The sequence below is a fragment of the Felis catus genome, chromosome D2 (genome assembly GCF_018350175.1).
Source record: "Felis catus isolate Fca126 chromosome D2, F.catus_Fca126_mat1.0, whole genome shotgun sequence".
Taxonomy (NCBI): Eukaryota; Metazoa; Chordata; class Mammalia; order Carnivora; family Felidae; genus Felis; species Felis catus.
In genome coordinates, this window is record NC_058378.1 from 82,544,195 (window position 1) to 82,557,693 (window position 13,499).

General features: G+C 47.9%; 1 protein-coding gene across 4 annotated transcripts in view; it reads left to right on the plus strand.

Moving 5' to 3' along the window:
• Positions 1 to 13,499, plus strand: part of DOCK1 (dedicator of cytokinesis 1) — a 529,364-nt gene that overhangs the window by 324,325 nt on the left and 191,540 nt on the right. For 3 of the 4 annotated variants that reach the window (XM_045040829.1, XM_011287620.4, XM_011287621.4), the window contains exons 28-29: positions 5,773 to 5,874; positions 13,267 to 13,361. In XM_045040829.1, the coding sequence (XP_044896764.1) occupies positions 5,773 to 5,874; positions 13,267 to 13,361 (197 nt within the window). The remainder of the gene's footprint in view (positions 1 to 5,772; positions 5,875 to 13,266; positions 13,362 to 13,499) is intronic. The other variant, XM_019813984.3, reaches the window with a different exon arrangement.

The following is a 13,499-nucleotide window of genomic DNA, read 5'->3' on the forward strand; positions in this document are numbered from 1 at the left end:
CCTCGGTGGACTTGCCGGAGTCGACAGGCCACATGTTGAAGACATCAGTGCTCTTGATTTCCACCTCGTATGTAGTCTTGCCTTCTGAGTCTTCCTAGGGTTCTGTGCCAGGAATCAGCAGGTTCCCATTAGATGATCACCCCCTTCCTGCGTCTGGGGCACTCAGTAACCACTCATGCTTCCCTTGTCTGCTTCCAGAATTCTCTTGTCTTTACTTGTGTCTCTTCTCTCTTTCTTCTTATGGGTTTGTGAATTAAAAGGTGTTCTTTGTTATCAGTTTAATGTGAGGAAACAGGGGTGAATGCATGTGTTAGATTACTTTTAATTCATCATGCAGAAGCCCCTAGGTATATTTTCACAAACCTCATCTCTGCAGAGACTTTGGAGGAATCTTTGGGCCAGTGAGTGGCGCTTTGAGGTGCTCCTTGTGTTAGCTTTTTGGACTCCTTGTTTTTCTTTATAAAATTTCCTCCTGGCAAATAGAAGCCTTACACATTCCACTCATGGCTTTCACTTTTGAAAACAGAAAGACTTCGTGCATCCTAGGGCTTTCCCCTTAACTGTACCAACAACTCATCCATTCACGCCTCACTCCCATTGAAATGGAAGACTTCGCTCTGTTACTTTCCTTTTCCCCATATTTCCGGTGCTCATAGTGTTGCTTTACGGTATCGGTTCTTTGGCTCGAATGTCCCCCAAAGTGAAAGTCGTCAGGAATTCGCCAAGTCCTTTGTCCACCCACTTTTACTACGATTCTTGCCCAGTGTCACTGAACAGTAGATCCTAAATGTCGCTGAGGGGTTCCTTTTTCTTTAATCTTTAATGACGATTAGGAGGCAGGTTTGTTTTCTTTACTAGAGTTGATACTTCAACATCTCAATGACAGTTTCTTTTCAGAGGACTCGCCTCGGTGAAAACATGTTTAAAGGTTTTAGCAAAAGTCGTCTCTGGCAGTCATGGAGTGTGATCCCAGATTTAAGTGGAAGTCTCTGGTTACTCAGATCTGGAGCCTGCCCTCCGGACTCGGTGCTCCTGGGTCACTCTTCACAGCTCTCACAGCGCCTGCGGTTTGGGGCTGTCCCCAAGTCCCGTGGCACTTAAAGCACTTTGAAGAGAGTTGAAATTTCTGCCTGTGCTGTGTGTCCCAGGGAGAACAGGCGCCTGCCTGCAAAGCATGAGCTCCAGGATCATGTGAACCATTGTTATCTTGTTGATGAACCTCCAAGAGCAACTTCATACCTCACCTTCAAGTCATGTGTCTAAGTCTGTCTTTGTTATATAGAGAAGTCACACCCTCTCAACTCCTCCAGGCCAGGCATTAAAACCCTTAGGATTGTTCTTTTAAGTGAAACACTCGCCCTAAGACCTTAAACTAGGCAGAGTTGGCAAAGATACTGTGTCAAGGTAGGTCTCATCCCCAATTCCCGTTTTCCAACATCTGTCCTTTTTTTTTTTTTTTTAAATCCCTTGCCCCTGTATCCCTCGGTGACATCTTACATTCACCTACCTGCCACAGAACGTCCCCTCCTCCACCACCAATGCTTCGTTCTGCCTGTCTTCTGTTCTCCCTGTTCCCTGTCCTACTCTCCACCTGCCTGGTGCACTGGGACCCCAAGCATATTTAACTGGAGCATTGAGGGTAGTTCTAGGAGGTCAGGGGCAAGTTTAGTCCAGGACTTGAGCAATGCACAGCAGTAACCATGTCTGCATGGATAAGATTTTTGAGGATCGGGGAGCAGGAAACACAGAACTTAGGGACAGGGAGGACCTGTCTTCTCTCAGGACCGTCTTCTAAAATATTAATATGTATTTCAGTTTATAAAGGTAATCTGGTTTTGTTCTCCAACCCCCAAGGACTACCTGGTTTGTTTGTTAGTTGCTTAGATATGTTTTCTTTCTTGTGCTATATTCTTTACATTGCTGAAATCCGTATATGTAATCATCTCCAGGTTTGTTCCTCAAGCATTTTCTCATGTAATTAAAATAGTTCTTATTTGCATAGTTAACGCTTAGTGTCTTAGTGTCATGATCACGCTATGGTTTGGTTGCCTGACTTGGCAAATAGCGATCGATACAGGGTCCCGGGTTCAGCCTGAGCTTCGAATAAACAATAAACAGATGAGTTAGCATATGGATGTCCCATGCACTATTTTCAATGCGGTATTTGCGACATGCTTATTTCCTGTTATGTATCTGAGATTCAGATTAAACTGGGCATCCTGTATTTTATCTTGCAATCCTACACCGTGTCCTATCACTTACACAGTTTCTGGTTGTTGAACATGCAGATGTTTTCAGCAATGCAGCAGACATCTTTGGGCGTAAACTTCCATAGTTTTGAATGACTTCCTTTGGTGGATTGTTAGCAGTATCATTACCAGGGCGATGAGTGGGTTTTTTTCCCCCCAAGACTTTTCAAACCTATTGGCAAATCGCTTTTTAAAAAGGTTATAGCAATTTATGCTCCCACCAGCAGTGCAGAAGAGTGCTCATTCCCTGCACCCTTGCTAACATTATCATCCCTTAAATACTTCTCTGCTGTTTTGGCAGACAAATAATGATATATCATTTTCATCTGTGATTACTAATGAAGTTCACATTTTTTGTTTCTTAGGCATTCTCTGTCCTGATTTTTAAGTTTTCTGCAACTGTATCCTGACTTCTCTGCCCCTATTTTGCATTGCTTTGAGGTCTCAGGAATTATGTCTTGTTTTTATTTATTTACTCATTTTTCCTCAGCCTCTGGGGCTGGAACCTGGTCCCCACACTCAGGTTTCAGGACGCGTTCTGCACAGTCACCACCAGCCTACCTCCCAGCCTATCAGTTGTTCAAAAGTAAAAGCTTCCTATGACTTCTCAGTGCATTTCAAATAAATCAATTAAAAAGCAGAGAATAGTAATTTTCTTTCGAGCCTGCAGAATGAGTTTTCCTTTCATAGCTCTCCCCCATTTCTGCTTCTAGTTTCTGGCTGGTTTCAAATACAGCTTCCATAACGACCCACTGAATGCCTCCCCAGAAACCCACTGGTCCACCACATGGGCTCCACTGGGTCCACGAGAACAGTAGAGCAATGGTGACTGCATGGCTTCCCTTTGGAAGTACGGGTACCCCATGCATGGGACTCCATCCCAAAGGCCATAGGGAACATTTCTATGGATTTCAGCAGGCATATCACCCCATTCCAACTGGGGTCCAAGGCTTCAGCTTAGAAGGGAGCTGAAATAGTGAGATTTGCTTCCTCTAAGAAAGTCTGAACAGGACAACTGCTCTGGAACAGTTCCGTAGGTGAAATAAAGAATACATTTGCACCCTCTGGCCTTTCACCCTCTAACTCATGGTGGAGCCCTGCCTCTGTCCCCTTCCCTGGGCGGATTCCCAATTGGTCCTCGTCGCCGTAGAGTAAGAGGCCATTGGCTTGCCTCCATGACATTCTCATCCAAAGCAAAGTCTGCCCGACTGGCCATTTGCATATTCCCAGGACTGGCTTTGTGGAAATTGCTACCTTCTCATCATTTCTTCATTCCTGCATCATGTCAGTTGTCCCAGTCTTGGCCTTGCGTGAAGTTTTCAGCATTACATGGCAGTCTGCTGCCTACATTGAGTGTCTCCGTATCACCTGTTTGAGTGGCCGGACTCCGGATGCACACTGTTTCTTCTCATCCATGCTGCTCGGTGCTTGGGTGGTTGGCATTCTCAGAACTGCTCTGAGGTTCTGCTTTTCTTTCCATTTTCGGCTTGATATTTTAAGTTAAGTACATGGGTATACTGGATCTAATTATATACATAGCTGGCTTTGTGATTTCCGACGATTCTAATGTGTAGGTTCCCATTGTTTAATCGTTTTGACCTGCAGAAAATTAATTTGAGCCCCTGCCAGGTGCATCTTGGCCAACACAGGCCTCTACTTGGTCTAAAAAAGCCCAGTGTCTCCTGAGGAAAAGGCCGGCCACAGATAGCTGCGTCAAGGAGGAAAGTGGGACATCGTGTGTGGCCGCCTTTGCCTTTCCTCACCCTCCTGCAACTTTCTCTGATGCCTGTAGAAGTACGGGAAAGTCAGTCTCCAACTCATGTTGGCCATTAGCAGCGGCCTCAGGTTTCTCCAAAAGAGAATTAAAATGTACATCTGGACAAGAGGAAAGGGATGAGTTCAGCTCCAAAGTGCCCGCCTTGCAGCTGGAAGCACTGGCTTTACACCCGGTTTTGCCATCGACTCATTTAGAGGGGAACACTCAGCCCCCTGTCTCACTGCCTGTAAAATGGGGCAGGAAGAGAATCTGTGGGGTGGTGGACTGGGCCTCAGCACAGCCCTTGACACATGGTGGTCAATGGTACAAGGACCATTTTCCAAAAGGGCATCTCCTAAAGAGTAAGGGAGATACAAAGGCAGCTTCTCTGGAGTCATGAGATGCCAGATATTTACATATTTCACAAGTTCATATTCACGGACATTTTGCCATTTTCCAAATCATCCCTCCAGTGGAAAACAGGCAATCTTCAGCTCTTTCTCTGAACCCCAACGTGGAATCAAATCTCAACAATTATCATCATTCACAAAGACTTTATGTTTCTATGCAAGTGGAAGATAGCATATTGTCATTCTTGTATTTGTTCAGTTTGTGCAATGCATCCTTTGAGGACTCATTTGGAAGCATACACGTATACTATAGGAACAAAATGGGTTGGGAAAAATACCGGACGGTAACATTTCCCTGTAGAATATGCGCCCAGATGAATACAGAGCGCATTTAGGTATTCCGGTAGAGTGCTTGGAGAGGTGGGGTGGGTAAAAGAACAGTTCGGGACCGCATTTAAGAGGGCACAATTGGGGTATGTCTGAAAGAATGTCTCATCCTGTAATTGGACCAGACTCGTACTGGTCGAATGGGCGAAAATGTATTCCCTCTGTTTCTTAAAATGTCATTAGTTTAGGGGGGAATCTAGAAAAGCAAGGAAGGTTTTTATGTTTTTATGTTGAGCCATGACCCCCCAGAAGGGATACATTGTACCCAGTGGTAACGGGACCACCTGACCCTCTGCCCACCCACCAAGCCCAGCCCCCTTCAGCGCACACACCCACAGCCGCACGCGTACTGGCTGCCTCTTCCTTAGCTGCTTTGCCCCGTTCCTTCCTCCATGACTTGATTCCGTGTGTTGGTTTCTGTTTTCCCTCCTCCTCTTCCTTTTCTCCCGGCTCCGTCTGCCAGGAGAAACCGTCCTCTCTGCCACTTTACATTCTGATGAGCTTGCATGCCTCTTCACATTCTTCTTGTGGAAGAGAATTGGACCATAACTCATCGTGGAATCGGTGGTGATTGCCTCCAAATTGGCCAAGGGGGACACGGGCAGATTTTGAGAAATAAAAGGCCTCTCTTTGCCACGGCCCAAGAGGAAGGGCTGCACACACATTTCGCCTGGTAATAAGAGCAGCAACTTTCCACGGAGCACAGAACACAAGTGTCAGTGGTTCCAATCTCGTCCTTCATTTTTGCATATTTAATGCAAAAACGTTTAAAGCTTGTTTTTCCAGCCTCGACAACCGTGTGTCAGGAAGCATTTAGTGCAGCTAGAGAGAAGGAAATAGAGCAAAGCCAAGATGGTGAGGTTGGCAGTGACCGGTCCTCACGTGCCGGGGGGCCAGAGCTCGGGGGCCCCCACCCACCCCCCGCTGCTTCTCTGTGCTGGTTTTGCCCCCGGACTCTCAGTCGATACCGACTTTCCCCGTTGTTCTCGAGAATGTTGTTCTCTAATTGTGCCCTTTGACTCCTTTACAGGGAAACTTCGTGGCTTGTATGACAGCTATTTTACGACAGATGGAAAATTATCATTACGCCCATTTGATCAAGACTTTTGGAAAAATGAGGACTGATGTTGTTGTGAGTGTTACTTTGACCCTTTTCATATAACTGCGTGGGGGGGGGGGGCAGCATTTTAGGCAAAACACCGGTGTGGAGATTTCCATTTTAAATGTGATTTTGCACGGGGACTTGGCTCCAGTTGACTTGAGAAGCCACGGGGCAAGGTCCCACTGAAGTCACATCTCTAAGAAGATGAGGGTCCCCACCCGCAGGCTTGTTTCTTTTTTTTAAAAATTTTTTTTTCCAACGTTTATATATTTTTTTGGGACAGAGAGAGACAGAGCATGAACGGGGGAGGGGCAGAGAGAGAGGGAGACACAGAATCGGAAACAGGCTCCAGGCTCCGAGCCATCAGCCCAGAGCCCGACGCGGGGCTCGAACTCCCGGACCGCGAGATCGTGACCTGGCTGAAGTCGGACGCTTAACCGACTGCGCCACCCAGGCGCCCCCCACAGGCTTGTTTCTTACGCTGAACTGGGGAGGGACTTGTCATCTCAGCCCAGAACGAGCTTTCTTCTCTGATGCGTTCCCTCTCCCGTGTTCAGGGATCACTAAAGATGTGGAGATGTCCCAAGGAGAGTCTGCCGGTAACGCCCGTTCACCTGTTGACTGGCTTCTCGGTAGCAGAAGCCAGAAAATCTTTTCAGCTTTAAATTATACTCTGGTATTAATTAGCTCCAGTCATGGGAGCTCATCAGCATTTCTCCTAATAATTCTCTAGTCATCCTCAATACAACTATGACACAGCTCAATTAGGAGAAGCATAATAGAGGGGAAGTTACCACTTAGGAACCACCTCCCTAATGGCCTGAGATCCCACGGCCATATGGCAGATGTCTTCCGCAAAGCTGCAGCCGCACTTGTTGGCGGAGTTCTCGATTAGCTGTTGGCCTCAGCTCTGGAATCTAGTAACGCAGAGTTCATTTCTGAGACCCCTGGATTCCTATAGGGTACGGCAGATGCTATGACTGTCTCCACGACTAGGTTGCTTACGCTGCACACTGTTAAACCTCCCTTACTGAGGGAAGGGCAGAAGAATGCACTTAATGATTTTTTTCAAAGGATTATTTCTAAGAAGAACATGTTCTTATTAATTGTTGCCACTGTGAGTGTGTGTGTGTGTGTGTGTGTGTCCACGTGGATGCACTTCTGTGTATGTGTGTGTGCGTGTGTGTATTTAAATTTCTAAGGAGACAACAATGAATCTGCTTCTTAAAATCATAGCGGATTTCCTTGAAGAAAAAGCAAAGGAGCAAGAGTGTATGTGTGTATGTGTATGTATGTGTCTCTGGATGTTCAGTTCTTTTCAAAATCATCGGCATGGAGTTTAAAGTACGGGTGTGCTCGTGGGAGGATCTGTGTTACATTTATATCCTGCCAGTCTTGAGTAGTTACGGCACAGTGAATTCACATTGGATATACGTGATGTTCCATGCCCCCGGTGAATCTTCACTGGATCCCTCGGCCCCGTTTGGGTCACCGAAAGGATAGTTGTAGGGGAAACTATGTGCACATTTTCCTAACTAGCCTTCCAGACTGAAGAATACGGTTTTTCGAGTGAGAAGTACACCCATCCTGAGTAATTAGGATCTAATTAATAATTTGCCCTTTATCAGAAGAGTCCTGTGATCAACATCCCCACATGCAAATCGCTAAACATATTTCATCTCAACTATTAAGAGGTGCTGTTGGTAGAGAACCTTTAGTGCATTGTGAAAAGTGATGTTACAAAATGCTTTTTAGAAATGACTATAATTTGCTGAATTCCGAGCGTGTGCCCTCTCTCCTTGCACAGAGCAGACGATCAGATACTTACTCCCATGTTGTGGTCCTGATTTCCCCAGGGATTTATTTTTTTCCCCCCTTAGACACAGCAGTTCAGAAAATCAATTATTTGCAGACGATTTGATTTCCGTTATAAAATGGCATTTGTGGTTTGGATGTCAGGAATTCAAACTGCAAGGATCGTAGGCCTGTTTTATTGTTGTTAATCTGTTGGAACCTTTGTAAAATGTGTTCCTGTCCCTTAAGTATACCTAGAAAGTATTTGACTGTTTGTCTACTCTGACAACCACTCACAAAAGTAAGAGATCATTTTGTGTTAAATAACTGAAAGTTAGTTAGTGCTGCAGGAGGAAAATAGTCTAGCCCATTTTCTCAAGACTATTTCCTGGTAACAAGTGCTGCTTCATGTTTTCAAGTGTAGCCCTCTTTTGGTTGGATGAGTGATGCCCATACGAAATCGCAGTTCCTATCAAGACCGAAGTCACGTGCCTCAGAGCTGTTAATTTTATAGTCTCTCAAATGGTCCCTCAGACCCCAAGACAGTGAGAGAATGGAGCACAGCGTGAGGCAGATAGACTGACCCAGCAAAGAAAAGGAACCGACACGTTCCGTTCCAAACTCTCTCGCGACACGGCCATCTCTGTAGCATGGCGAGCCTCGCAGGACCGCAGTGGGGATGCCGGGCTGCAGAATGGGCTGCCGGCTGTTCTGTGTCCAGTGTCAGAATCAGGAACACCAGGAGAGAACTTGCAGTGTCCACGGTAAGATCAGAAGTGATGCACAGTGCCCCGGACCTTGCAGGGAAGAGAGCGGTCTTGGTGCTTACCCCAAATTTCCCAGTAGGTGGCCTTTACGAAGCGTCTGTTGAGGGACCGAATGGGCAGTGTCCCATATCCAAGGACAGTAGGGGCAGAAGTGACGCTTCCTGGTCAAATGTCGAGTGAACGTGGCACCCGAGTACTGTAGCCCTCTTGCCTCTACCTCGGACTCGTGGCTGGCTGTGTGTCCCCGAGCAGCCCAGCCTGTCCCCATGGCCTCTCCACTTCTGGGTTCTTTTTTTTTTTTGTTTTTAATGTTCATTTATTTTTGAGAGAGAGAGAGAGAGTGGGGGAGGGGCAGAGAGAGAGGGAGACACAGAATCCAAAGCAGGCTCCAGGCTCTGAGCTGTCAGCTCAGAGCCCCACGCGGGGCTCGAACCCATGAACTGTGAAATGATGACCTGAGTCGAAGTCAGACGCTTAACCGACTGAGCCGCCCAGGTGGCCCTCCACTTCTAGGTTCTAACCTAAAGAAGCCAAGCTGGCAGACCTGTGAGTGAGCAGGGCCCTCTATCTGGAATGCCCTACCCCCTTCCTGCAGCTTCAGTCCCACCCCTTCGGAGGACCCTGACCTGACACCTGCCCTGGTCTCGCCAGGCGGACGCACGCCCTGTGCTCCTTCCTCCTTTCCTTGTCTGTCCCACTCGGCCGTCAGCCTGTACCGAGGTGGTGCTGATGTCTCACGCCCGGTAGCAGTGAGTGAGGATGCTTGTGGGGGTTGGGAAAGCAAGGACGGTAGCAGGTGACTATCCACCCCCGGGGAACATCCCGATGTTGGGTGAGCCTTGAGCGCCGTGTGAAGCAGCCACCACGGGGTAACCTGCGGCCTGTGTGGGTGGCGTCCTGAGTGGGAGGAGGAGTCTTGCGCCGAACACGTTTCTCTACTTCTTGTGACCATTTCCTTGTAGACGAAGCTGTAGTGTAGGTCCTCCTCCCCGGACGGTGAATCTGGGGGTTGCAGAGCCCTTTCAGAGTGAATCCAGTCAGTGGCTATTTATTGGGCACCAACTTTGTGTTAGCACAGTGGAGGAAGTCGTGGGCAAAGCAGACAGTTCCTGTCCTCCTGGGCCTACATTCTGGTGGAGAACATTGCAGCTCATCAGGGAGTCCTTCCAACCAACTCCAGCTATCCATGCTGCAAGGGCATGGTCCTTGTAAAATGGCCAGACTGGATTGGGTTGGGTGGTCAGGAAGCCTCCCTTACAAAGGAGAGGACTGTGGAGTATTGAAGAAGGAAGAGCCATGCAGTTTGTGGGGGGGTGGGGGGGCAGCATGTACAGGAGTCTCTGGTGGGGGGAGGTCGTCGGTGAGGGGGCAGCAGTACCAGGGATGAGATGAGCCTGGACAGAGGCTGGGATGTCAAACCGCGTGGACCCCACAGGCCAAGTGGAGACACTCAATGCTCTTTGCTTGTGTGTTGTCAACTTTCTACACTGTTTGTTTGCTATTTTCCCCTGAATTGTTTTAAAATTATTTTTCCAGACACTTATCTATTTACTTATTTATTTTTTAATTTTTGAGTAAACTTATTGGGGTAATTGTAAAGTCACCCGCGGCAGTAAAGAGAGAGGTCTGTGGGCGCTGCGCCCGCTTTCCCCGGGGGGCAACATCTTGCGGAACTGCAGCGCGGAGTCAAGACCCAGTGCCGGCGTTGATGGGGTCCTTGGCTCTCATGCGTCTTCCCCCAGTTTCGCTTGTACTCTTTCCCCTATTTATCGTGAGAAGCTTCAAACATACGGAGAGGCTGAAAGAACAGCGCAGCGAAAACTACTGCCCCTGTCCCCCAAAGGCATCGGTGGTGAGCACTACACCATGTCTGCCTCCGCCGCGTCTCTCTGTTTCACCAGCTGGGCAGCCACATCCCGTAAGTGTGTGAGAACCATGCGTCTCCCCTGGTGGTTCAGCACGCCTCTCTCGGGAATGAAGATCTTCTCCAGTGGCCTCATTGCCTTTCCTGAACATAGCAGCCATGCCCTCATTGGTGCCATTGGTATTCACATCCTCTCAGTTCTGTCCAGTCTTTCTTGTCTTTCGTTAGGGGCTTCTGCAAATCAGGATCCAGCCCACATTCACTCATTGCATGTGGTTGTACCTCCTTCGTCTCTCTTTCTGCTAGAACAAGTGCCTCACCTTGGTTTTTTTTTTTCTTTCTCTGTGCTGCTTTGGGATGCCTTTCAGTGTGTTTCTCCATCCCTCCATATGTCCTGCAGACTGGAAGGTTGGCCTAAAATTCAAGTTCATCCTTTTGGCAAGGGTGCTTCAGAGCTGGTGTTAAGTGCTCTTTGATGTTATGCCCCCTGGGAGGCTGGGATTGCCAAGCTGACCATTACTGACGAGAAGTTTGATTGCTTGGTTGACAGCGGTAACAGCCCGATCTCCCCGTTGTGAAGCTATGTACCCCGTTACAATTAGCACGTAGTCTTTGGGTGATACTTTGGCACGCACAAAATGTCGGCAGATATCCAATCCCCTGACAGTTCCTCATCTGATGAGTTTAGCATCTGTTGAGGGTCCTTCTCTGAAACAGTTATTTCTTTGGCAAAGCAGAATTTCTTACTTCTGGGAGTCACAACATTTTGGCTTTAATCTCAGAACATTGGGAACCCCCTGGGGATGTGGCTGAATGGGAGGTTGGGAAGTGTTGGTGCCTTGACCAGGTTTACAACTTGAAAAGGCCATTCTGGGTCAAGCGTGGGGATCGAGAGGGACAATAGGGGACATAGGTAGACGGGCTAGGATTCTCCTTGGCAGTCCAGGTGAGAGAGGATGACCGTTTATTCAGGTGGATGGAGGTAGGGATAGATAGAAGCAGGTGGATTTATGACAAGAAGATTCCGCCTACGCATTGGTGCCTTTTGTTAGAGCTGCCCACTTATCGTATGGGGCATCCGGTACCCCCATAACAATCAAACTGGAAAATGCCGTGGGAAGAAATTGGCGCTGAGAGCTGAAATTTTCACAAAAAACCTTGTATCAGTCCTCTGTCTCCCCTTGTTGACTCGGAGCTTCCAGCGTAATAGTCTGCTAAGCCTCATCGGCCATGGTGGGGACCATCGCCATGCCTAGTAAATTATGCAGACCGACAAGGACGCCTTTGCAGAACCTCATCCTCCACAATACGCAGAGTTTTGTCTGATCAGCAAAGTACCAACATTGAACAGCTGAGCCATACTAATGAAGTATGGGGCTGTGTTTCCTAGAAAAAAAAATCAGGGAGTTGGGAAAATATGCTCCTCTTCCAGAATAATAAAACCCAGACCCTGTATCTCAATTATCAGGCTTTGAGGAGTGATCAGCAAGAAAGCCAGCAATTTCATGCAAATAGAGATGTGGCTAAATTATGGCACCCAGCCGGCCAAATGTGCAACCTGGTCATTAAAATGTGAAAGTCTTGGCAAAGCAGGGAAACTTAAGTGGTGAGCTCTGCATGGCGGTCATCGACCGGGGGAGAGGTGCTGTGCGTTGTGTCTGGGTTGCCCGGAGCACCCCTGGTGGTCTGAGCTCGTGTGAGCAGGGTCTGGAGGACGTCGGGATGCCTCTTCTCTCTTGACTTTGGCTATATCCCAAACCTCTCTTCGACTGGGGGCCCCTGGTGTAAAAAGGGGGAAGGGATCACAGTTGCTCCCTGAGGTCTCAGTCATAGTGGGGGGCCCACCGCAGGCACGACTTACCAGAGCCCGACATTGCCGTTAAGGTTGCCGTGAAAGTATTTAACTTTGCACATCAGCTTATTGATTCTGTCAAATCGAGCTAGTACCTATTGGCGAGAACCGCCTGTTTCGAACTTTGCTAAGAATCGAGTTCCTGGCCGTTTAACTTCCTTCCGTTCGTCGCCTGAGTCCTCACGGCCGTTGCACCTCCTTATGGTTCCGTAGATTAAATAAATGACACACAGCCACTCACTGGGCAATCTCTGACCACGACCTCATTTTTCTAAGAGAAGGCTCTGTTGCTTTTCCCCTGCCCACCCCGGACCTTGAGGGAGCATGCAGACTCCTGGGGCCGTGTGCTTTTGAGGATAAATGCTAGTTTTGTTCCAGTCAGTTCAGAACAAGTGCCAAGCTGTCAGGCTCATGAAATTCTCCTACTTCTGACAGGCACAGGCCGGAGCCCCCAGGAAAAGGGGTGTCCCTTCCTGATGCCAGGAGCAGTCTTAGCGTGGAAGCAGGGTAGCAGGGCAGGGCATGCCCCGCAAAGAGCAAAGAATCGTGCCCAAGACAGCACAAGAATCGCTGAGTAGCATGTGGGGTCGTAGCTGCCAGATGAAAGTGACCACGCGACCGCATAGGTGCTCAGAGGGTCATGGCGAGCTGAACAGGTGCAGGTGGTCGGGAGTTCCCGCCCGAGCCTTTTCCTTGTTAAGTTACACTAAAAAAAAAAGGAATGGATGTTAATACCCCGTATTCCACCTGATGGGCCCTGTTCGTAATGAAAATTGGATTTAGAGTAAACAGAACAAATAGCTACAACCCGCATGTGATGCTTGCAAAATATCTGTTTCCCTACAAGCAGAAAGAATGCATATGGGTAACCTGAAAATCTACTCCTTATGACCATTAGATGTGCCCGGGTGCTGTTTCTGAATACATCCCTGAAAACGTGATCGCAGACAGGAGGTGCTCAGGCAAACAGAAAAGTAGAAATCAGGCACAGCTCCTGTGAAATACATCTTCATTACTTTTTAGATTGTTTTCGTTCAGCCAAAAAAAAAAAAAAATGAAGTCATTTATACTGTAATTATTCAAGGGGGGATTGGTTTTCTCCTTTCTCTTGGTGGGCTGTTTCAGTGTTCTGTTTTTTATTTCAGGATTTCCTGATGGAAACATTCATCATGTTTAAGAACCTCATTGGGAAGAACGTCTACCCTTTCGACTGGGTGATAATGAACATGATGCAGAATAAGTAAGTACCGGGAGGAAAGCTCTCACCTTTTACAAGGTGCCTAATTCACATCTGGTGGGCCCAGTGGTGTTGCCTGGATACCATGGGGGCTCTCCTACAAAGAACACATCCTCCCCATTCTGCGGTGCAGACAATTAT